General features: G+C 42.0%; 1 protein-coding gene across 2 annotated transcripts in view; it reads right to left on the bottom strand.

Moving 5' to 3' along the window:
* Positions 1–1,332: 1,332 nt before the first annotated feature.
* The window catches only part of LOC149353160 (uncharacterized), a 44,493-nt gene continuing 22,958 nt past the window's right edge, over positions 1,333–22,867 (bottom strand). For both annotated transcript variants that reach the window (XM_089582350.1, XM_089582351.1), the window contains exons 6-10: positions 21,053–21,163; positions 19,787–19,822; positions 19,615–19,695; positions 19,414–19,524; positions 1,333–15,185 (exon numbers count right to left, since the gene is read on the bottom strand). In XM_089582350.1, the coding sequence (XP_089438476.1) occupies positions 14,955–15,185; positions 19,414–19,524; positions 19,615–19,695; positions 19,787–19,822; positions 21,053–21,163 (570 nt within the window). In that variant the 3' untranslated portion in view covers positions 1,333–14,954. The remainder of the gene's footprint in view (positions 15,186–19,413; positions 19,525–19,614; positions 19,696–19,786; positions 19,823–21,052; positions 21,164–22,867) is intronic.

Genomic DNA, 22,867 nt, shown 5'->3' with positions numbered 1-22,867 from the left:
TCCATTATATTGTTATATAACTGTTAAGAGGTTGGCAATGTGCAACTTTGGGTCTCACAAGAAAGAAACAGCATGGTTCTTCATAAGGATCATGAACTAGTGCTGCATTTTTCTTGCTTTTCAGTCGCATAAAGCCTCCTCTGGTACCAAGGCTCTGGGGTTTAATTTTATGAGCTTGCTCTTATCTACCATGTAGTATTTAGAGCAACAGCATGCAGCAATCCTTTTAGTACCAGCGTAACGGATGAGTCAAAGGTTGTATCCGAAGCAATTAAATCACGATATCAACAATTAGTAATATAGCACCCTACTGCCACTGGAACAGGAAACATTGAGCTGTACATACAACTGCATATGAAAACCAAAATGCACTAAGTGAAACTTTTCACGGATAAGGACTAACCACCAGTAGAGACGAGCAAGACATAAACACAGCAGTGCTCGCATTTCATTAAACTGATAATACTACTCAATACTGTACGCCTAAAATTTGCAGTGGTGCAGGTCAAAAAGCTTGAAATTAAAATTTGTGCAGCTTTTGGGAACTATTTATGATAGCAGAATCAATCACGCTTTCAAGATTTCCAGTAGTATGAGAGATGGCATGTTTTTAAGTACAACTGCAATAAAAGCTCTCAAACAGACGTCGATTCTGTAACCGTTTCTAATATATGCACCATTTCCAAGCATTATGCTGTACCTTGCATAAAACATTTGGCCACACCTGCAGCTTTTTCTGCTGGAAATACACTATACCACAAAATTTTGAAACTGCAGTTTTCAAATGCACTTTTTTATCCTTTCTGAGCTGCACGAAAGGTGACGTTTACACTAAAAAAAAAAACGTTTTAACAAAAACGCACTGCACATTAATGTCACCAACTATACGCTAAGCCCTAGGCCATAACTGTTAAATAAATGTTGTTTTTTTTTCGCGACCGCATAGCTTCAAGAAACCTTTGTAAAAACCTCCACTGCACTGGTCCTCTAAGATGCAATAGTCCTGATGCATTATTTGATTACGGTCCATGATATGCATACAAACATAGCAGCACCGCTTCCAACAAAAAGAGTGTGGAGGATGCATACAACCAGGAAACAATGAAAGAAGTAAAGCTAACAACACAAACAGATCTTTCCCATATAAATAAAATTACTGCTGATAACGCTGTGTGGTGAAAATATGTATACTTCTCAGAAAGAAAAAAATGAATCAGGCATCAGAGCAAATATACTGGTGAACAGCGCAAAAAAGGCGGGACAACGACAAGACAAGCGCTGACTATCAACTCTGAGTTGATAGTCAGCGCTTGTCTTGTCGTTGTCCCGCCTTTTTTGCGCTGTTCACCAGTATGACCGCATACCAACTCACCCAGATCTCAGCTTTACTATATCAGAGCAAAAACCTACACAGGCCAATGATTTCCATGGAGGATGATTAGCCTTGCTTTGGGAAAGCAACTACACAGGACTTTGAGAAGGGTAAAGAAAGGTACTCAAGGGTACTCAAGGGTACTCAAGGGTACTCAAGGGAAGGGTACTCAAGGGAACGTACTGATGTCCATCCAAATACTGATCTGCTCAAGCATGAGAGAGCAGAAAACTGCAGAAATGACTACCTTAGACTCTTAATCAAAGCGTCACTTCATATAATCACAACTGTCATTAGCTGCACAGTCACAGTGAAATAACAAAACAAGGCACATAGCAGAGAACAAAGAGTATGTGTTCTTCTTTTACGTGCATTTTCCTCCAGAATGCCTACTAATTAAGCAAAAACCCAAGCAATCTGCTGCAAATTTTGGCACATTTTCATGACCTGCCAAATGCTAGATCACCCTGCAGTTCACATTCACAATGCCTTCATTTACCAGAAAGCATAAAAACTATGCTTTCAGAAGTTCCCTAACAAAACTGGCAAGATTTTGGGTGACAAATGGAATTAAAACATCATGGGAGGGTGTACCTGCACAGTTAGTCTCTTCATGCAAGGTGGACTAACAGTACCTAACCATATCCTTCAGGAGCCATAGAAATTATTATACAGTACTTTCCTTGGCACAAGAACACATGATGCACTCACCACCACCACTATGGTATAAATGGTTTAAGCTTTTTCTTTACACTGTGTGGGTACTGCAAAGGAAACAAGTTTTACTGACAACAAAAAAATATTTTTAACCCAGCTAAACTCTGCCATAGCATGTCTTAGGAGCCTGCTGAGAAAAGTTTACATATCTTCCAGCCCTTGAAGGGCCAGGAATTCCACTTTAATATTGCAATCCTATATACCAGCTGAACAAACACTACAAGATATTGTAAATTTACAATTTCACTGTAAGACAAAATTAAAATGCAAGATACAGCGTGCAGCTCATTTTCGGGTACAGATCTTTGTTCAGATCACTAAAGGCACAAATGCTGCTTGAAATAGCAGCTTGGAGTGCATCTGCAGTCATTTTTGGTGCCACAGAACTTGTGCACAACAACGGTTGATTATATATATATATATAAATGCAATTAGCCTTACCAGGCTTTATGTATGTGACATCCAGAACAACTTCATGGATCAGAAACGTGAAGTTATTCCTAAAACACTGCCAGCTTCCTCAAATTAGTATCTGGGCAACAACATTAACCTTTCCTTAAACCAATCTAAAGATATTAATTTTACACGCAGAATTATGCAATCTAGAGATATTATTGTTACACGCAGAATTACACTGTACCAAAGTAACTTAAGATACATTACAGAGAAGTTGCACTACTCCCAGGTTGATTTCTTGCATTCCCAGTTCCCATACCCAAGAACTGATATGGTGCAGAGTTACCACATTATAGAGAATGGTCTCAGTGTGCAGTTTCTGGATGCATGTGAAGTATATGCTTTCCATTTGCTACAGCAGAACAGTGCTCTATTAAATCCTTGCTTGGAAAACACCCAGCTCTCCCATCATGTCAGAAAACAGGCAATGAGAGGAAGCCAGCTCAAGAATTATGGAACTTGCCAACTATTCGCCTCAGCTCACATTGCTAACATTCATCATGCTAATGATTATTAGAAATGTCAGAACAGAGGTTTATACTGTCATAACATGGTACCTGTTTCCTTGAAAATATAGCTGTATTACTAAGGTAAAGATGGCCTTTCTTTCAGGCTGCATGCAACAACAAACGGGGAGGTTTGCTGAGAAGACATCCAAAGTACAGCCCTCCCCCCCCCCCCCGCCCCCTTTTTTTTTCTTTCAAGTATAACATGCCCTATTTAACAGACAGGGCAATAAGAACTGTAATAAATTACTTCCCTGTTTTCTTTGTCAATATTCATAGCTAGAAAAAAAAAACCATATGATGATACTATTTTGCAAGTCCCATCAATTACTAATTGGCAGTCCAATTTCACCAATTACTGAAAGCAGATCTTTTCAGGTTACTCAAGAGTACAGTGTAAAAACTACATGTGACTTCTTACATCAGATACTATTCCTTGTAAGCATTAAAAAAAAAAAAATGAATCGGCTTGTGTGTAGCTTGATATGGCACACAGTAATGATCAATGAGGACTTCACTGCAGTGGTATGTACTATACCGTCAGGCACATTTTTCACAGGGGCTTCTGGCCTAAACAAGCTTTCCCTTTTTAAAGACATGTGGATGCGTCAAAAATATTGACATTAGCTGAAATGCTTTCCGTGCTCCATATATACAAAATGACATGATCTCATTGCTATGTGTACCACTCCAAACTACAACCTGTGCATAATAAGCTTAATTTTTAGCTCCTCTAAATATGTGTAATGAACATTTAGCATTACCAAACCACAAATGATAAAAACATATTGCTCCAGCCTTCACCTCATTACACAATCTGCACCTGCAGGTCTTCAAGGAAACGTCATGCAACCAATACGCTATCGTTAAAGAAAGTTAAAAAGCTAAGCTAAGCAAAACAATACTACTCCATAGTTTCATTACGATATTGATATAATAAAAGAAAGATTTAGTTTGTTCATGCAATTATATGCATGCACAATAAAGTGTAAGAAGTGTGCTTATGTTTCACCCATGAAACAGGTTTTAAAGCAAGCCCAAAAGCTGCACACATGACAAGACAGTTGCATGAACTGTTTGTGCTGACTGGCCCACATGACAGGCCAAGAGCTTGATAATGACACCGATGTCATTGCCAATGTTCAGCCAAAGAAGTCAACAAATAAGAATGTGGCATTTACACCTATCATTTTGGTGTTTTTAAATATGTCTCAGTGATTGTAAGCTTATAAAATAAGAGTGATAAGCACTGGTGGCATGCAAACTTTAAAAAATTCATCTTTCCTGATAAAACAATAACAAATACACTAACAAATAACTCAACTACAGTATAGTTACACTTGTTCCCTTTCTAATAACAGTATCATAGCTGTTATACCTCTGCCATAGATTGGTTTATTGGGGTTTAACGTCCCAAAGGCTATGAGGGATGCCGTAGTGAAGGTCTCCGGAAATTTGACCACCTGGGTTCTTTAATGTGCACTGACATCGCACAGTACACAGGCCTCTAAAATTTTTGTCTCCATCAAAATTTGACCGCCACGGCCGGGATCAAACCCGCGTCTTTTGGGTCAGCAGCCTAGCGCCATAACCACTGAGTCACCGCGGCAGCTCCTCTGCCATAGAGGCACACTTGTTGGTGCCAACTGTACAATGCCTCTAATATCTTAACACCAATATTTCTGGAAGTGGTGCCAAATGTTCAGATTTTATACCATAAAATACGATGGCCACTACGCTGAAAAACCAACTGAACAATTTTATCCAAGTATGTAACATATAAGTAGGGCCCCTTGCTTCCAGGTTTTATTTCTTTCTGGAATTCAAGGATAAAAATCAAGTGATTATTTTTTAGCTCAAATTAGCGTATAAACTGGGCTATTCAGCAAAACATTCCATATCTCGGGTTTTTTAAGGCCGTTTTTTGCAGCAAAAGACAGTTCACTATAAGTGCTCATTTCTGTACAGAACATTAAATCCTGTATTTTGTTGCTATTTCCAGAAACAATATGAAAAGGCAGGTTGCACTAAAAAACTTCACCAAATCAGATATTTCTTTTTTTCCCATCCATTACAATCATTTTGTTGCATGTTTTACCACCGCCTGTGCAGCAATTCTGCGCCTGTGCAAGACCTGCTTTGTACACTGCGAAAACATTCCAGCATCATAGTGACAACCTTGAATGCACAACACCTCGGAGCAAGCTGTAGTTAGCATGGGTTGCGCTTGATACAGCATACCAATAAGATGTCTGGACAGTGCTGGGGTTTGGGCTCTTGCTTCTAAAACATATACCTTTTGAGCTTATCTCCTCAGATTAAGTTGTGTCATAAACAACAAGTGTTGAAAATGGTTTAAAATTATCAATTCACTGGAAACAACCCTCTGTATTAAGCACAAGACATTCACTAACTTTCAGCTTTGTGCACGGGAAAACTCAGTCCTCAAGAAGCCACATTTTCAGGTTGAAATTGGGTTTCCGTTCAGGGTTCAAGAATCTGGTAAAATCAGGTTTTACCCAAAAACAAAAGGCTCTACAAATAAGTTATCACAAAAATGTTACCTAATAATTGTAAACACGTTCAGTATGAATACAACACATGAGTAAAGAACTCAAAGTTGCTAACACTCAGGAGGATGGCCCTGGTTTAGGAAGCGTTCTCTAGCAACTCAGATAGTTGTCACCTTGAACATTATGCTCATTTCAACCACATGGTATGGCTCTACTCCTTGTTAAATGGTAGAAAGTTGTTTCATCTAAAATATATGCACTACTGCACAAAAGCTGAGGGTAAGAGTGCATATTTCATAGACAAATGGATTGGACCAAACTAAGTACGATGTGAATGGTATTACTGGTAATGTCATCAAATTTTTGCATGTGGTACTGAGTGAATGCCACTGAAACTTTAGGCATTGAACAATTATCGCAATTTAATACCGTAAACGACTTAATTTTTTTGCAAGCTTAATTTCGCGAATTGGGCTAAAGTCATGGTTTTGGGAACATTTCGTGGGCACCAATTTCGTGAATAGAAATTGCAGCCCACATAGTGCTCCCTCTTCCCCGTATATGTGCAAGCTTCGGACTGCTAACAGATATTATGCACCAACCGTGACAGAAAACACCAATGACTGCTGCTCCTGAAGGAGAACTTTTTGAGAAGTAATTTGAATGCCGACTGCTACAGAATTCCGCAACCTCAGCCAGCACCTAAACATCCTTTTCTTTGTAAACCTGGCTCATACATGCAGCGAATGCGGAACATGATTTGCAAAAAGGCGTCAAGAGCTCAAGACACCTGTTGTCGCTAGTTTCCAGAGATTTCACTGAGGGGGCAAGAGCACGAATGAAGAAACATTTTCTTTTTGTAAGCAATTAGTCGACATTTTTCCCAAATTCACAGGAGAAATTTTTTGTAAGTAGCATGTGGTTCGCAAAAAATGCAAAACTTGGGTCCTCGCAAAAATTAAGTCGTTTACAGTATACACGTGTGCTACAGGTTTCAGTTAGGCACCTCAAAGAATGCCACATCAAATATTTGAATATGCTAGTGGTTTTGATTAAAAAGATAGGCACAGCCATTAAAATATAAATTTAACATACAATGAAAAGAAAATGACAGCTGCTCAATGAAAGCATAAAAATGACAAACCACACAAAATGAGCAATGGCACCTGTCATCCATGAGCTGTTTTCACTTACTCAAAATGTAAAGCGACCACCTTTATTTATAACTAATTCGTCTCACTTTACAATGAACTGTTTTCCTCACACATAAAAAAGAATGCGATACTCATATCCAATATCGAATTTTAATTTAACAGAACCAAGTGTACGAAGTTTTTTTTTTCTTCTTGAAACAAATTTTACCCTTCATACATTGAGCCTCTAACAGCCCACTTGAGGGAAAGCCTACTTGAGGGCTCTTATTACCCAAAACCTCAGTATCTCCCCAATTTTCTTGACTATGCTCCTGATATGTCTAACCAACTTCACATAATCATAGCATGTGACAACTTTCCCATACAGTAGAGTTTCAATAGTGAATTTCAAAAGTGAAACTTTAGCACTTCGCATAATGCTTTTGTGACAGCCAACTGGTCTAATGTATTATTACCATCAAAAAACATTGTTTTCTCTCCCACAGAAGTTACTTTCTACCTCAAATATAATATCCCAATGTTTTTTTTTTCTTTTTTCAAATGCTAATCAGCATTCCCCTATTGAAAATTTCTAGGTTAATGATAATGCAATTTCTGTGTCACAACAATACTGAAATAAAGGCAAAATATGTGTTAAGCATGTTTCCTACGCTTGTGTTCTATTGATTTCTTCTTCCAAGCAATTAAAGAAACTAACTTCCTCGACATCCTAATAAAAAAAAAACTGAATTGTGAACATGCAGCAGCAAACCTACCATTTTGTGACACTAACGCACATTTATTGCTACTAAAATTTGTTCTCTACTGTGTTAGTATCTTGTTCTGGTGTTAACTGTATGCACTGCATACTTTCACACAAAAAAATATCTGCTCATTTCATTTGCACATCATGCTGACTTCTCTGTTTTTGTTACTTTTTGAAAGCTCAAGATATTGTACCAACACTTCAACATAATACAAGACCTTATTGTCCCTGCTTATACAAATGACCTTAACTTTTGTGCTTTCCTTGAATGAACTTCTGTACTTCAGGTTGTAACCACAGACACCCGTCTTTTAAGCAGAAGTTAACAGTTTTTCAACATTCGATGCCTTATTAAAGTAGCTACCTGACTTTGCCAGTATAACTCAATAGTGTGAAGGCCACAACAAGAAGTATGGTGAAAGAGCCAAATCACTTTACATTGTCTTGACACTCCTTGCTACAGACAACACTAAGTAATTTTCAAAGCAGTCAAATACACCAGTCTGGCCAGGCAAGACACTAATTGTGAGATGACATCTTGGAGCAATATGAAAATGCTTATGCTAGAGAGATTGAACGACAAAAGAAAAAGCAGGCATTTAGCAGCCATTTCCCTATATTGCAACGACAGTGCAAAATGACCACAGACCTGAGCTATGCTCATTCGAAAACCCTTGCTTTAGCCATTTGAATAAGCATTTCTACAGTTGAATTGGCTGCTGCCCACGCCTGCTGGCACACGTGCTCTTTGCAGTGACATTAATAATAAAGAACAACAACCATGGTTGCAAAGGAAAGACTTCATAGAGAACATGAGTAGCTAAGACATGAACAAAAATATGAGATTGAACTATATTAATCTGCGTAAATGCAACAAACTTAATATGTAAACAAGAAAAGTAATTAATGCAGCTCGAAATTCCACGAGAAAAAAATGTTAATCTGCTTGCAGGGCAAGCATTCAACCTCATCACTGTGTGTTACAAATTTCTTACAGTCGCTAATAACACAATGCAACAGTAACAAATTTGACAAAGATTGCATGCATTAGCAATGTTTTCCATGCTGCTCTTGCACACAGAAAGGCAATGTTACACCGTCCCTGACCCATGATGTGTAAAATCCCATAATTATAACTAAAATAAGAGAAAGGCTGAGAAGAGGCATTACAAACACAAAAGCAGACTGCTAACACACATTTCAGCACAACGCTCACTTCTGCAAAAAAGGCTGGTCACTATCCAACATTCTACAGTGGGGCACTGCATATGTTACACTCAGATATAGCGTAGCAAACTACTGCACAAGTTAGCACTGCACGGCTTCATGCAATGATTCAAACTAGTGATGTGCAAACGCTTTAGGCTTGAAATATGAAATGAATATTTCTTGTTGCTCAATTTAAAAATTTGATATTTGGTATTTTCAGTGATGGGACTGTATTCGACGTTTTGGCGCAAGCAAAAAGCAAGCTTGGTGCAGTTGCAAGTGCTTTTGGTGCAAGATTTAACATATATTTACATATCACATATGCTTTAAACACTAACTGCAGTGTTCAATGGGTTAGCAGAGCTAGCTGGAGTGTTTTATGAGAGGCACCTGTAGCAAAATCCTAACACACAATTTTCACAAATCTTCCATGCAACGCAACTGCCTTCAGCAGAATGCCTTTAGCATACACAGTCACTCCAGCTATTCAGTCTTCCAACTTGCCTAGCAGATTAGGTATGTTCTAATAAAGCAAGCTTGTATCCATAACAAGGCAACCATGAAACTGGGTAGCATGTAACAGCTGGATCATGTCACCAACTACAACATGACTTAACTGCACTTTGAATTAAGACACCCAATTTCTTTTTTTCTTCTTGTACACATGCAGCTGTGCCTTTGTCACAATGACCATGCTCACACAGCTTTGTTTACAAGTTGTTGGTGTGTCTGCTTGTGCAGTGTGCCAACATCTAAGGACTCTCACACTTTCACATCCAGCTCCTTCCATTATGTAGTTTCGCGATTCTGCTCATGTACATGCACATGCGCTCGTCAGTTCCACTCCCCCGTGCTCCACCACAGTGAACTACCGCTTAAACGAACCTCATGTGAATAAATTTAGCAATTAAGCAATCTTTCTGCAAAACCCCCCACCAAATTCCTATTGTATCCAATGAAAATGTGTTTAAATTGAATGAATTTCAATTTCAGACCAGAATGGGTAATTTCGGCAAACATGCAACAATTTCGGACACTGCAAATCAGAAGGTGCACAGCTAGCAAAACTTCGCAGCGCTATACTACTTTCACATGATAAGCTTCATGATTCAGTTTGCTGTGGCTACACAGCTAGCTATAGCTAAAGCTGTAGCCAAACATATCGACTAGTGCACTTGTCTGACTCCCAGCCTCAGAAAGATATTGAAGAAAGACCAGTTTCCAAGTAAATGCAACTAGACCTTCAGCAAGACGGACAACTAATGTGTCACCAATGTGTAACTAATGTGTCTGTAGAAGTTGAAGGCTTTTGCCACCCAGCGGGCATCTGTGCCGAAAAATATGCATAAAACAAAGACAAACTCACTTAGCTTACAAAGTTAGCAATGGTAAATGCAAAAGTTCAGCACAAAATTGTAACGTTACACAGGTGCAGTTTTTAGTTGTATGAAATAAATGCCTTCAGAAAACATCTGAATGCTTGAAAGTTACTTTGGTTCATCAGATTTAATTACTGCATGCTCAGTTCAATTTAGTAAACTTTCACCCAAGCGAACATTTCCTTGAGGTCCTCTGAAGTTCGTTCGTGAAGAGGTGTTCCACTGTACCCGTGCTTTATGCTGTGCATTCATACAGCGAGCGCTATGTTTAAGGCCACCGTTTACTTGCAACCATTCCTGCTGCAATGCCCTTGGCTACAGAGCTATGAGCAAGTGTAATCGGCAAACAAAATGTGCTTACTTACTATTAACTACTTCAGTGCATTTCGTGCCTTGTAAGCAGCCAGGTAACTACTTTTCAGAGTAGGCAGTGCAACCCCACTAAATTTTAACTTGTCAAGGCAAAGCAACATGAGTGGGAAAAAGTGTGCACAAGAGTAAAACACAAAAGCATCAGAAAGACCTCACTGGAGCTTTCACTGCTACAGCAGTCACATGACAGCTCTCTCCAGCTCGGCACTTGCCACTATCATTACATGGAACTGAACTGGCTTTTCCTTACTTGTCTTTTTCTGCAGTGATGGGCACCAAGCTTTGAAAATAGTTCCGAAACTGATTCAGTGCACAGAAGAAAAATCTTGCTTCCTCCTAGGTTTCGTGCGCCATTTTTTTCTTCCCTTTCTTCCTGCTCGAGTGTGTGGCCATGCCTTAATGTTCTATATGGCAAAGGTTCAGTGCAATTTAACAATAATATGCCATTTTGATGCAAGATGAGACAGAGGTTCACCTTGGCACAATTCATTCATGTGGAAATTTCATTCCTGTACTATCAGTGACAAATGGAACGCCAACACAAACATGTTAGCTCGTGGAGAGGAAATGTAAGCCGCACTGATTAACACTTCTAAAGGAGTGTCTCCGCACCTTCGAAGAGAACTTCCCCAGGCTAAGATCTTCTAATTTTGCTGTTCGTGTTTAAACTGCCTCATTCGTGTTCATCTGTTACTAACAGTACATCTGCTGTTTGGGCATTGATTTCCACCCTAAACTGACTTTTTATTGGTGGAGTTCACCATGTTTGCACCATTTGCATAATGTGTAGTGTTAAGAAATTAAGAGATTACGTCTCGTTCCTTTTCGAAGTGCTACAAAGAGAGATTTTCATTTTTACATTAGCTAGTGAGCTCCATATGCATGAAGTCTGTTACACTGCCACTGTCAATACAACAAAGCAGGCACCATGGTGGCTCAGTGGTTATGGCGCTCGGCTGCTGACCCGAAAGACGTGGGTTCAATCCTGGCCACATTGGTCGAATTTTGATGGAGGCAAAATTCTAGAGGCCCGTGCACTGTGCAATGTCAGTACACATTAAAGAACCCCAGGTAGTCCAAATTTCTGGAGCCCTTAACTACGGCGTCCCTCAGGACCTGAGTCACTTTGGGACATTAAACCCCCATAAACAAGCTACAACAAAAGGTGTGGTGCCCATTGCCTCATTAACTTTCTCACTTGTCCAAGTGAGCCTGCATTTCACTTATGTCAACTTGTAAACAGCACTGCAAGCTGAGGAAAAAAACTAATCACATTCCTTGACATTCTTTCCACCTCCACCAATTAAGAAACAGGAAATATACAATATTCTATCTGAGTTAAAAATTTTCCCATCTGCACACCAGCAGTATACAATGCTCCATAGCAGCAGTGAAGCTTGCAGAAGGAATCATATGCAAACGTAGCACTCTTTAAAGGGTTTCTGAAAAGGGTGTTTAAGATTGGCTATAAAATGCTCCCATTATGCAGAGTACAGGCCACCGAGCATTCATACCGTGTACAAGACCTCAAAAGCCAGCCGATAGTTTACACTACAATTTTAAGAACTCCCGCTGCCAGGCTTTCGCGGTGCCAGGCTTTCGCCCAAATCCGTGCGCAACACGTCATGCAGTGCTCATTACGTCAGCAGCTATCACTGGTTCTCCGTGCCAGCTCCGCCAACGCCAAACCAGTTTAGGAGGAGTTGGCTCCACCCTCTGGGGAATTCCCCCGCACGTCGGCGGCCGGAGGAGGGCCCGAGTGCGTGGGGCGGGCGGACCGACATTCCAGCGTGCAAAAAGTGACGAGAGGAGAGGGAAGGGCGCGAAGACGCAGAAATTCAAATTATGGCTACAGATAACTCAGCTTCCACAAAACACATCAGAAAAAATTTTTGCTGGAGGATATTTGTGACGTTGCGTCCTTTAGCATCCTAGGCATATTGCATCTTTGTTGAGACCCCCTTTCACAGCCCCTTTAAGTTTTGCCATCCAACAGTATCTAAAAAAAGCACCGGATGCACAACATTCAAAAAGAAGTCTTTCAGTAATGAGGTATGAAGACAGGCTCCTAAACAAAGTACAGCCAAAAAACAAAGCACATAACGTTTTTCACAATAAAAATGCAGTGACCAGGTTCAGGCTGCAGACATAATATGTGCACCACAGACAGCCTCAAAAAATAAATGCTGATTAGGACACTTATACAGATTTAAATATGTGCTAGCACAACCCATCTCCTTCACTAATTTCTTAGCCAAAAATGGCACCAATATAATCAACATTTTCAAATAGTTCCAAATCACACCACATGAGGAAAAATTAGTTGGCCTGTATCGATAGGTTACAATGTTCTAATCACAAAAAGGTCACTGTCATTAAAAACAGAGCTTTTATAATCTAGAAAAGACCCCAAAACACCAGCTGATTTCGCAAGTAAAATGCATGCGTTGACGCTGATTTGGGGGCGCAGATCCCAGAGGCTACATCATGCCGCCATTCACTTCAAAACAGCGGCAACCCATCCATTTCAGTAAGGACGTCGTGAATTTTAATCGACTGGTGAGAAGACATTTAAATCGAATTTTCTTATTTCCTTGGCAATACACGTGCCTCTTGCTGCTGGACAAACGTACAATGCCCAGAAAGAGTCAAATAACAATTTTTACTGAGAATAATGTTTGCATGGAGCTGTCCTGTGCATTCCTTTCATACCTAATAAGGTGACTTCTCCATGTGCCATGCAAGTAGTATAAAAGAATGTGCAATGGAGAGCAACGCAATGGGTAGAAAAAAGTTGCACAATGGGTACCAATGTTTTTAAAACAAAAAAAGAGCTGACAAAGTAAAAAGTTAAAGATATTAAAACAGATGAGACTTCACCTCAACAGCAGATTACTCCATCACAACCACTCATCAGAAAAAGAAAATGACAAACTGCTGTCAGTACTAGGCCACTCTTATACAAGACACATCTCTGCACCTGTAGGAAACACCAAACAAAATAGTGCACAAAAAAAAATCCACACCAATGCAAAATGACTAACAGAATAAGAAGCTGCACTTTCCAACAAAGCTGCCTGCTAGAGCTAACAAACTTGAGATTTCATGGCTAATCCCTTAGCTGCTTTGGACGAGCCCAGCTCATCTGCAAAAGCATGGTAAACTGTCTTTTTGGACGAACTGAGCTTGTACGCTGCACTTTCACTTTATCTTACAAAGTTTTAGACAATGTGAGCCTCAATTCATTCCCGTTCCACCAGAAGATGGCAGAAAGCTCTCACATCTGCAGTAAAAAGACAAATTTTTCGCGAAAAAAAAGGGGGGGGGATTAAAGGGTTAATAAGAATTGCGCTAGAGCATCCCTGAATTCAGAAAAGATCGGAATGCGGGGAAATGTAGCACAAAATCCTCCCTGTGCCATCTCTGAGACTGCTCAAACACAATAAAGCACTGACAGTTCACTGAGATCAGGAAGACTGTAGGTACAGAGGGGACGTATTGCAGAACAAGAATACTACGGGACATCACTTCCAGCAAATGGCTACTGTATAAAGCAGCAGAACTGAGCATAGTGAAAAAAAATCCTGCAGACAAGCACATTTCTTGTCAACATCAATTTGATGTTGCATTGATGTTGCATAGCTCCGGAGTGCACAAACATCAACTGAAAAGGTGATCAGTTCCCTGCGTATAGCTATCGTACCAAACTGCTGCCTTGCTATGGACCATGAATGCTATTACGCCGACCCCGTCAATGTGAATGATGGCCTCAATATTACAGCACCCAACTTGTTCAACTTACTGAACCAACCTGAACCCCCCTCTGGGAGCAAAATGCAAAGTGCTACTACCCCTTTTTCTTGTTTCTGTTTCATGACCTTTAGTGCATGCAGAAGAAAACATTGGGTACACTGCATTAAGGAGTCATGCTGGCAGAAATGTTGTAAAATCCATTAACGCCATTATTGTATTGATGCAATGCATTGAAAGTAGCATCACTTGAGTGATTGCATGACAGTATGGCCCCAGCTCTTCAAGAACAATAACTATCCTCAAGCCTGTAGTCCCTTTTTAGCAATTTTTGTTTTACACCTCAGGCAATGCAACTTCCTGTCCATCTCTGGTGGCCTGGATGCTAGCACAAAATCAAGACAATGAACAACGATGGTCTGAACACTTGTCATTAAGTACAATGGGGAACATTTATATATCTAGGTTTACACCGCTGGCAGGAATTTGAGAAAACTGCCCACTTCTTATTAGCCTTAGCATCACTTTTGAGACTAACAAGCGACAAAAGTCACAACCATAGCAAATTGGATGCAGCTGCCAACAGGTTGTTCACCCACCTAACCCAAACGGTCTCAGTTCTTTCACCCACTATTTTGTACTAGCAAACTGCCAAAGTATCTTTCTCCAATGCATTGCAATTCTCTTTGTTCGATGATTCTGCCATGCTTGAGTGATGGGGTGCAGGGAAGAGCTTGATGATGCTGTCAACATACAAGACGAGCCCAGAGACAGAAAGAGGTTAAAAACAAAGTTCTGAAAGGCTGCACTTAGTGAGAGGCTTGAAACGTAGGTGCTCCTCGATGAACTGGCAGGGGCAGCGTGCCAGGGCACAATGGCGAGGAGGAGCAGGCGGACAGGGGCCATCCTCAAATCCATCAGGATGCACAGGCATGTTGAGGTCTAGCCGCTTCCGAACAAATTCTTTCACCCAACGCTGGCTGTAGCGCAACAGAAGCTTCTCAGCATACTTCTGCACAAAACATTCATGCACAAACACAAAGGCATAAGGCACCCTTTCATCAACACCGTGACTCATCAGCACTTTGCACTTGAACAGACATTGCTCAGGGCAAGATGACTGACAAACATTCCAAGAATCCATTCATAATGTTTTACAATTCTTCATAATAATTCACTGCAGACAGTGCCCTTTACAGCATGCCCAACTTGGGCTAAATATTGCTGGTTTCAGTTCATTTCCCTTTTCTTTGATTCAACTGCGTTAATATATTCTGACAGGTGCTCTCCTACCAAATAAAAATCTCATAGTTTCCGCCTTAACCTCTTCAGGTGCCATTAAATCAGCTGAAGCCGAGTGTAAAAAAATTCTGCAATATTTTTCACATTTCAGAACATTATAAATGCGAGAATCCTCATGGGGCCAAAATGCGTCGTCGGTCATAAAATGTGCCCACTGGTTAGAGGGAACCAACGTTGCTTGCGGAAAAGGCATCAACAGCTTCCAATGCTATCGTACTGCCAACACAATGCAATCAGGTGTCCCTGTGAGTTTTTGTAGCGTTCACATATGTGGCCATGGCATATCAAAGCTGCCGCATGTACAAAGCTACTGCAACATGTTTATGACAGAACGCACTTCACAGAATTATTTACTACTTGTGTAAAGAGACAGCCCCTATTTACATCGTTAAACTAAATGCAATGTAGGTGCCCTAGCACAATATGTATGAACACTTTGCGGGTAGGTTACTTATGACTGTTTTACAGACAATGTAAGCAGCGGCTGGCATGACGCGGTTTCTGCCTTTCCACTTGGCTGCAGCTGCCGTGAAACCAGTTTGTTTCCTTTCCACTCAGCTGCAGCAGGTGCGCTACCCTCTGTTCCACTTGGCTGCAGCCAGCGTTCATGATTTTCATCCTTTCCACGCGGCCGCAGCTGCTGCAAAACCGGTCGTCCTCCTTCACCAGGACACCACCAGGCTTCACTAGGACACATAATGGCTTTTTCGCTAGTGACCCTACTCAAGCTAGCACACAAAAAGGAAAGGGGGATTTGCAAGGAGGAACGACAGCTCAGAAGAGGCCCTCGCTATCCGAGCTGCACGCCAAAAAGTGTGCCGGAAGTCGCGCGCTTTTGCAAGGACTGCTGGGAATCTTTGGCCGACGGCGCAACCAATGGTAATGCTTGTCAGAGTGGCGTCGCCTGCTACACTGTTTGCTGCGAATGTGCAAGCGTGCCAAGGCGGTGGCGAAGTGGGGGCAGAGGGGAGCGGCTTCAAAAAATGTGATGTAACCACCTCTCCTGAGTTCTTTCCTTCCTCCATGGTGATTTGTCACCCGCAACACGTCACCTGTAACGCTCTCTTTGCTTTCCCCCTCCCACTTGCATTTACCTCTCCTTTAAAAGCGGACAGAAGGATTTCTCTCCACATTTTGCCACATGCCAACCATGGCAGCTGGCAGTTGGATGCTTCTGTAGCTCTTTGATGTACAGCATTTGCGTCTGCACCATTGAGGTTGTGGCAGACTGACATGCTGGGGCCACTAATTGCACCCAACATAGAGCACTGGCTTGTTGGCAGAGGCACAATACTGTGAGGCATCTTTGCGACCATCTTTGAGCTTTCATTGCTCTGTTAGCTGCGCTTCTTTGGAGGTGGTTTCTTGCAGACAACTAATTCATTAGTAATATCAGTTTCAAAGGCGAGCAAATCTAATGCTTGTTGGCAATTGCTCTTGGTACCTCCGTGGTGCCAACCAAATGTTGTGCAGAGCAAATGAAAGAAAATGCTAGATGACCAGATGTGGCCATTTCCTTGTCCTTGTGCACAACGGGTACAGGCACAATAAAAAATTCAGCTTTTCAACGCCCCTCATGAACTTGTATTCGATAATAACTCCACGTCTTACAATGCTGATATGAGCTCTTGCAGCTTCACTCCACCTTCAATCTGTACTAGCTTCACCAACTAGCTGAAAAAAGTCGGTGGCAGCATCTCGGTTAGTTTCTTATTTGAGCCCGTTTTTGCTGGACTCGGCAGCCGTTTTGAAAAGAGTATTGGTGTTATTTCCCTACGCTGCCCCTGCAGAGCCCCAGCTAAGTTTTCAACCAAGCCTTGCTTGACAGGACCAGTGGACATGGTATCTGCAGACCATGCCACTGAAGCTTGAGGAGAGGCATGCACACTACCTTCTGCAAACTTTGAAAGTTGGCAACATCCTGCAGCAAGCACCACCAATGCATGTGTATTGAATGTAAGCACTAGAAACATCACTGCCATAAATTACACAACAAGCCTTGCTCAAGTTCATGGAGAAGACCAACAGACGCTCTTCAAACGAAGGTTTAAGCTGAGTGGGATGTGGGGACCTACCCCTGAAGTTCAGCCTGCCCACATGACCCTTACATTAGCCACATTAACTGCGACGGGAAGGCGCCTGTGCCACTGCACAGCAACTGGCACTGGGAAAAGTGGTTCTTGTCTTCCTAGTTTAAGAGAACTTGGTGCACAAGGTCGGCCCAGCATAGCTCTGCTTTTTGCCTGTGGGATAAGCCTGACAAAAATGCCTCCAACAACCTTATCTCATCCAGCCTCGGAACGTTTTCTCCGTCCTGGAGTGGGCGAGCCTCACTCATAACCTTGTTGGCAAGGCGCACATCCTAAGCAAAGCCCTTTCAAGGAACTTCTTGTCAGCCACAACCAAATGCTACTGTTTAAACTGCAATAAAAGCCATTTGCGTCACAGTGTCTCAATCTTTAGTTCCCAAGCGCACGACTTGCAGTCGTTGGCTTGTGCTCCAATGTACGAGCGATCACAGACTGCAGTGGTAGTTATGACTAACAGCAGTAAAGAACAAATATTTTTACAATTTACAGCTTCGCAGGTGATAACCATATATCAAAACTTTATTCTCATTATCTCAAGAGTGCGCATTAGAGCATTATAAGATGAAGCCAATATTCGCATGCTCATAGCTTTTGTTCCTAGATACAGGATAAACCTAAATTTCACAGAGGCTTAGCTACCCCATGGAAGCTCCAGTGGTTGCCTGCAGAGCTGCATTATTTCACTACTGTAGTGGTGGCATGTGCAACACACCATTTATGCTGTCACACTTTGAAGCCCGACATCTGATTGGTGTAAAATAGAAGCTAAACAAGCAACAATGCTTTTCCATAAATAATGCAGTTATAACGCGACAGCATTTAAGGAGCTCGTCTCGCAGAAAATCCGGCGCAGTCGGCATTGTTGACCATGAGCAAAAAATCCAAACAAAATCTCCAGAGAAACAACCTAGGAGGTAGGTGGGTCAGCTAGGTCACGTGACCTTGCAACGCCATCACAACGTGCCCACTGGATTGTGAGCAAACTGACTACCATGACAGGTGGCAGTTAAATTAATGATTGGCCGCGAAAGATTGCTCGGGAAGAGCAATCCGGGTCGGACAAGCCCCACTGGTGGCAGCACATGACACTGCAGTGCAGTGGCGCATCGCTTAACCGCTGCACCACTGCACCAGGAGTGATATTAGGATTCCCAGCGATCTATGAATGCAAAGTCGAGAATTACCAATTTCGCATTAATCCATTAAAGCAATTGCATCATGCCCTTAAGGCAGAGCTTATGTGTCCCCTCCAGTTTTAGTGTTAACAGGTTAGGCGATGCATGACAATGAACAGGAATGTAAAATTGGATAAGTGCAGGACAATTCTTTTGGACAACAGAATTCTAATCAAGCAACATCAGGCAAAACCTACAGAAGGCTTGAGATACAAATTTACTTTAATATCAGGCTTCTGATCAAGTAGAAGCCAAGAGCCACTAGTGCTAAGAAGAGCACTGCACTTTCAGTGAATATTGTAGGGAATCAAAGTTTGAAAAGATATGCAGGTAAGAAGAAGGAAGAAAAGAAAAGAGCACGCTGCTGGTGGCAGCTGAACTGAAAGCCTTTGGATGTCATGTGCAATCTGCAGCACTCTCTCATTTGTGCTTGTCATAAAGGCCACATCTCCCTTATTCTAATTGGTATAAACACTAAATAAGGCGTAAAATAAAGATGGTTTCTCCTGAGCATCAGTGTGTGCACATCCTAGCCTTAAGGGCAGTTACACCGCTCTTAATACACACATGTGGTGCGGTTAGTTTAAATAGATGTGTTAGCAGACCTATTTTTACACTTATTCCATCAACAGCCATGCTGATAATGCTTCAAAAAGGTGTTGGAAGTACTTGCCTCTCTCTGTGAGATTCGAGTGGTAGAGCTGCTCCCAGTGATGATGATGTCCGACATGTCAATGTCCATTCTTGTCCGATCAACCGGATATAATGCTGCGCCATTCCTCGCCTACGAAAACAGTTGGAGAAAATAAGAATGGGAAACTTTTCTGATCTTGCACCTTAAGCCCATTATTCCAGAAAAGAAGAGAAGCTGTACCGAGTTTGTCGTATCCCCCGTGGCTCTTGCATCAAGAGCGTCTTGGCGGTCTTGGTTTTCCAGCATTTCATACAGGTATCTCTGCAAATGACAGCACAAATGCAAACAATCCCTGCTTTTGTGCATGCCAAAAGTGTTCTATGTGTGAACAAATATTGACAGAAGAACTTACAATGCATGCGCTGACATCAAAATAGACAAAAATGAGCTGGCACTGAGTCAAGGAAAAAAAGGAAAAAGGTTCAAACATAAAAAGTTGGCATTTCAGAATTTCCTTGATGCTAAAAACAGAATGAGTCCCAAACCAAACAAAACTCACCATAAAACTAATTAAAAAAAAAAATGAGTGCTTGTACGCACACACTCTCTTTTTCCCTCTTTCTTCTTGAATATAATGTTGATGAAAACAATGCACTGCTGCTTCCAAATTGCATGTTACAGCATAAATGCTACATGCTACATGAAAAATCAGCTTTCCACACTGGAATTCTGAAAACTCCATGATTTCTCCAGGGTTTTCCTAATTATTCAGCTAAAAATTGCCTTAGAGAGCCGCAGGAATAACATGTACCATAAAAGTATACATCTTAGCAAGACAAGTCTCACACAGGGAGAGAGAGGGGGGGGGGGGGCACGTACACAAGATATTTTTTGGGGGAAATTTGTACTGTCCCCATTTAGTCGACAAAGAAAGAAATCTTAAAGGGGCCCAAAAACACAATCTTAGTTAACTGTTTTGCCTGTTGATTGCATACAGTGAGTTATAATGGTGCTATTAGCGTCAGTAATACCGCATACATTCCGTTTTTTAATATTTTAATGTCCTCCCAAAAACAACTTCATGGCTCTGATGGTGTCGCCACACAGTGGCGGGTTTTTAGCAGCGGATATGGCATCACCTGGCGCGAACATGATGACCAGACAAGCAGTAAATATACTGCAAATTGTGTGAATAAATAGAGACACATTTTGTCACCTGTCTGCGTTTTATATTAGATCAACAAAAACAACTTGCTAGTCTTAGATAAAAGCCCTGCAAAGCAAGTAAAATAAAAATACACCACCAGGGGCGCTCTGGCATCGAAACAACGCTGCCAGTCTCACAGAGAGCAGGCAACCATGGAGTACAAACTTCCGCGACGTGCTCTGGCTGGCTGTTTTGATTGGTTGCGCCAGGTGCCGTCATTGGGAGAGCGAAATAGGAGTGGGAAGCCCCGCCAAAATCGAGTTGAGGGCAGCGTTTTGTTTGCTTGTATTTTGAAATTTCTTCACTGAATAACTCCCGTTCCTGTGCATCGATTCCTGTAATTCTTTTTAAGTCAGCATCTGTGTGACATAAAGAACCCACCTCAAGTATAGCCGGTATTCCCCCAGGCAGTGTTTCGCAGCCCCTTTAAGAAATGCACAGCAGAAATGCAAGAAATGCAGAAAAGGATACATGAACTTTGTGACATGAAATCTTGCCACGGTCATCAAGTCCAAGCAAGATCTTGTGACGGAAGAAGAGGCTGTTGATGCTCGCAATGCACCGTTCAAGCATGTGCAGCAACTGAAAACAAAAAGAAAAACTTCAAACTACTTGCTGGCTATTGATCTGCTCAAAGCTTTCGATAGCTTTCGCCACGATGTTATCCTTGAAGAGCTTGCTAATCGCTATCCCAGCCATTGTGCCCAGTATTAAATTAGAAATTTCCTTGAAGCCCGACCAGTTTGTTTACATGGCATGGCGCCTGGATGGACCTCAAGCACATATTACTTGGATAGGGAAGTTCCCCAGGGTTCCATCTTGGGGCCCATGCTGTTTAATCTAGCCATGTGCAGAGTAGCAGGAAAATTCCAACTAACACAGCGGCTCGATTCCCGGTCTATGCTGATGATGTCAGCATCTGGACCAAAGCGGCAGATTACACTGATAAAGAAAGCATGCAGGTTGAATTACAGACAGCTCTCCTTAGTCTGGAGACCACACTTACCAAAACAGGCCTGTGACTTTCCCCTCAGAAAACAGAACTTATCAGCATAGATGGCAAGCATTGGACCAAGCACCTCGCTTCATATTGGGCCACACACTTTACAATCCCAGAACAAACAGATTAGAGTATTCGGTTTGCCTATCGCCAGCTGTAACAGCTCCCAAAAGTGGGTGCGCAAATTACAACAGGCATGGCCGGCCATGCTACAGATTTGAGCACTTTCATTAAACTCGATGATGGCTGTACACATGAAAACACAATACACACAGTACGTCGCCTGTTTAGCAAGTTTGTAGAAGCAAGACAACATGCTTGTTGCACCCTAGCTATGGCTGTTGCCATGGGAAAGATCTTATATGGTCCTCCCACATTCTCCCTCTACATCTCTCTCTGACCAACATCAAGAATCTCAAATGTCTTCATAGGTGTACACAACGAACAATCACTGGGCTCCCTAAGCACACCAAAGTACCTGCACTTGAAAGCGCTGCTGCCTTGCCACCACTGCAGGACATCATCCAACATAAGGAATTACATTCACTTGGAAAATATCCTACAAGGGCCTTCTGGCTTGGCACTTCCAGGGACATAACAATGTTCTCCCACTCACCACGGCGAACTCACCACCTTGCTAACCGGAGCTGTCTCCACTATTAAAAGTGTCTGATGCGGGCCATTTATTGCCTCGGTGTTTCCAAGAATCAACCTCGGCCGCCTGAGCTCGGTAATGTTTGCGCAATACGCCTTTCCGCCGGTCCCCCCCTCGCGCCCTGTTACGATGAGCGGAACCAGGCACCAACACTGTCCTTAGCAGACATAACCTTGGGAGTGCCCCGGTGCATTCCTGTGTAGTTTTGAACTGCAATGTGCGCCATCTGGCCTTTCGGCCAAGCACAACCTTGCATCTTGCTGTTTGGGGGCTACTCTTGAAATGTGCACCACTCTGTTGTGCTTTTCACCGATTAAGTCTCTTACTGCTACTACTTGTGCCGGGCTCTGGTAAAACTGCATGACACCGCCATTATGGGGGGAAGGATGCTGCGTTCTCTGCTTCTTTTTCCTCAACGGCAATGTTGCAATAGTGCCAACCACCACGTCTCAATTCTAACAAGATGTAAATACCCTTTCCTGTTTTCCTCAATGTAACCCCGTCTCTGGCCTCCTCTTTCTTGCTCCAACCCCAACCATGCTACCTGTGCAATTCCCAACAACTTTCACGCCTCCTCGACCAATACCCGCGGGCAGTGACCCAACAACAGAGGAGGCCGGCGGTCTCGGAG

This window comes from Amblyomma mixtum, chromosome 3 (assembly GCF_055824585.1).
Source record: "Amblyomma mixtum isolate Tamu chromosome 3, ASM5582458v1, whole genome shotgun sequence".
NCBI lineage: Eukaryota > Metazoa > Arthropoda > Arachnida > Ixodida > Ixodidae > Amblyomma > Amblyomma mixtum.
Note: the sequence above shows the minus strand (reverse complement) of the source record. Positions and strands in the feature narration are given on the sequence as shown.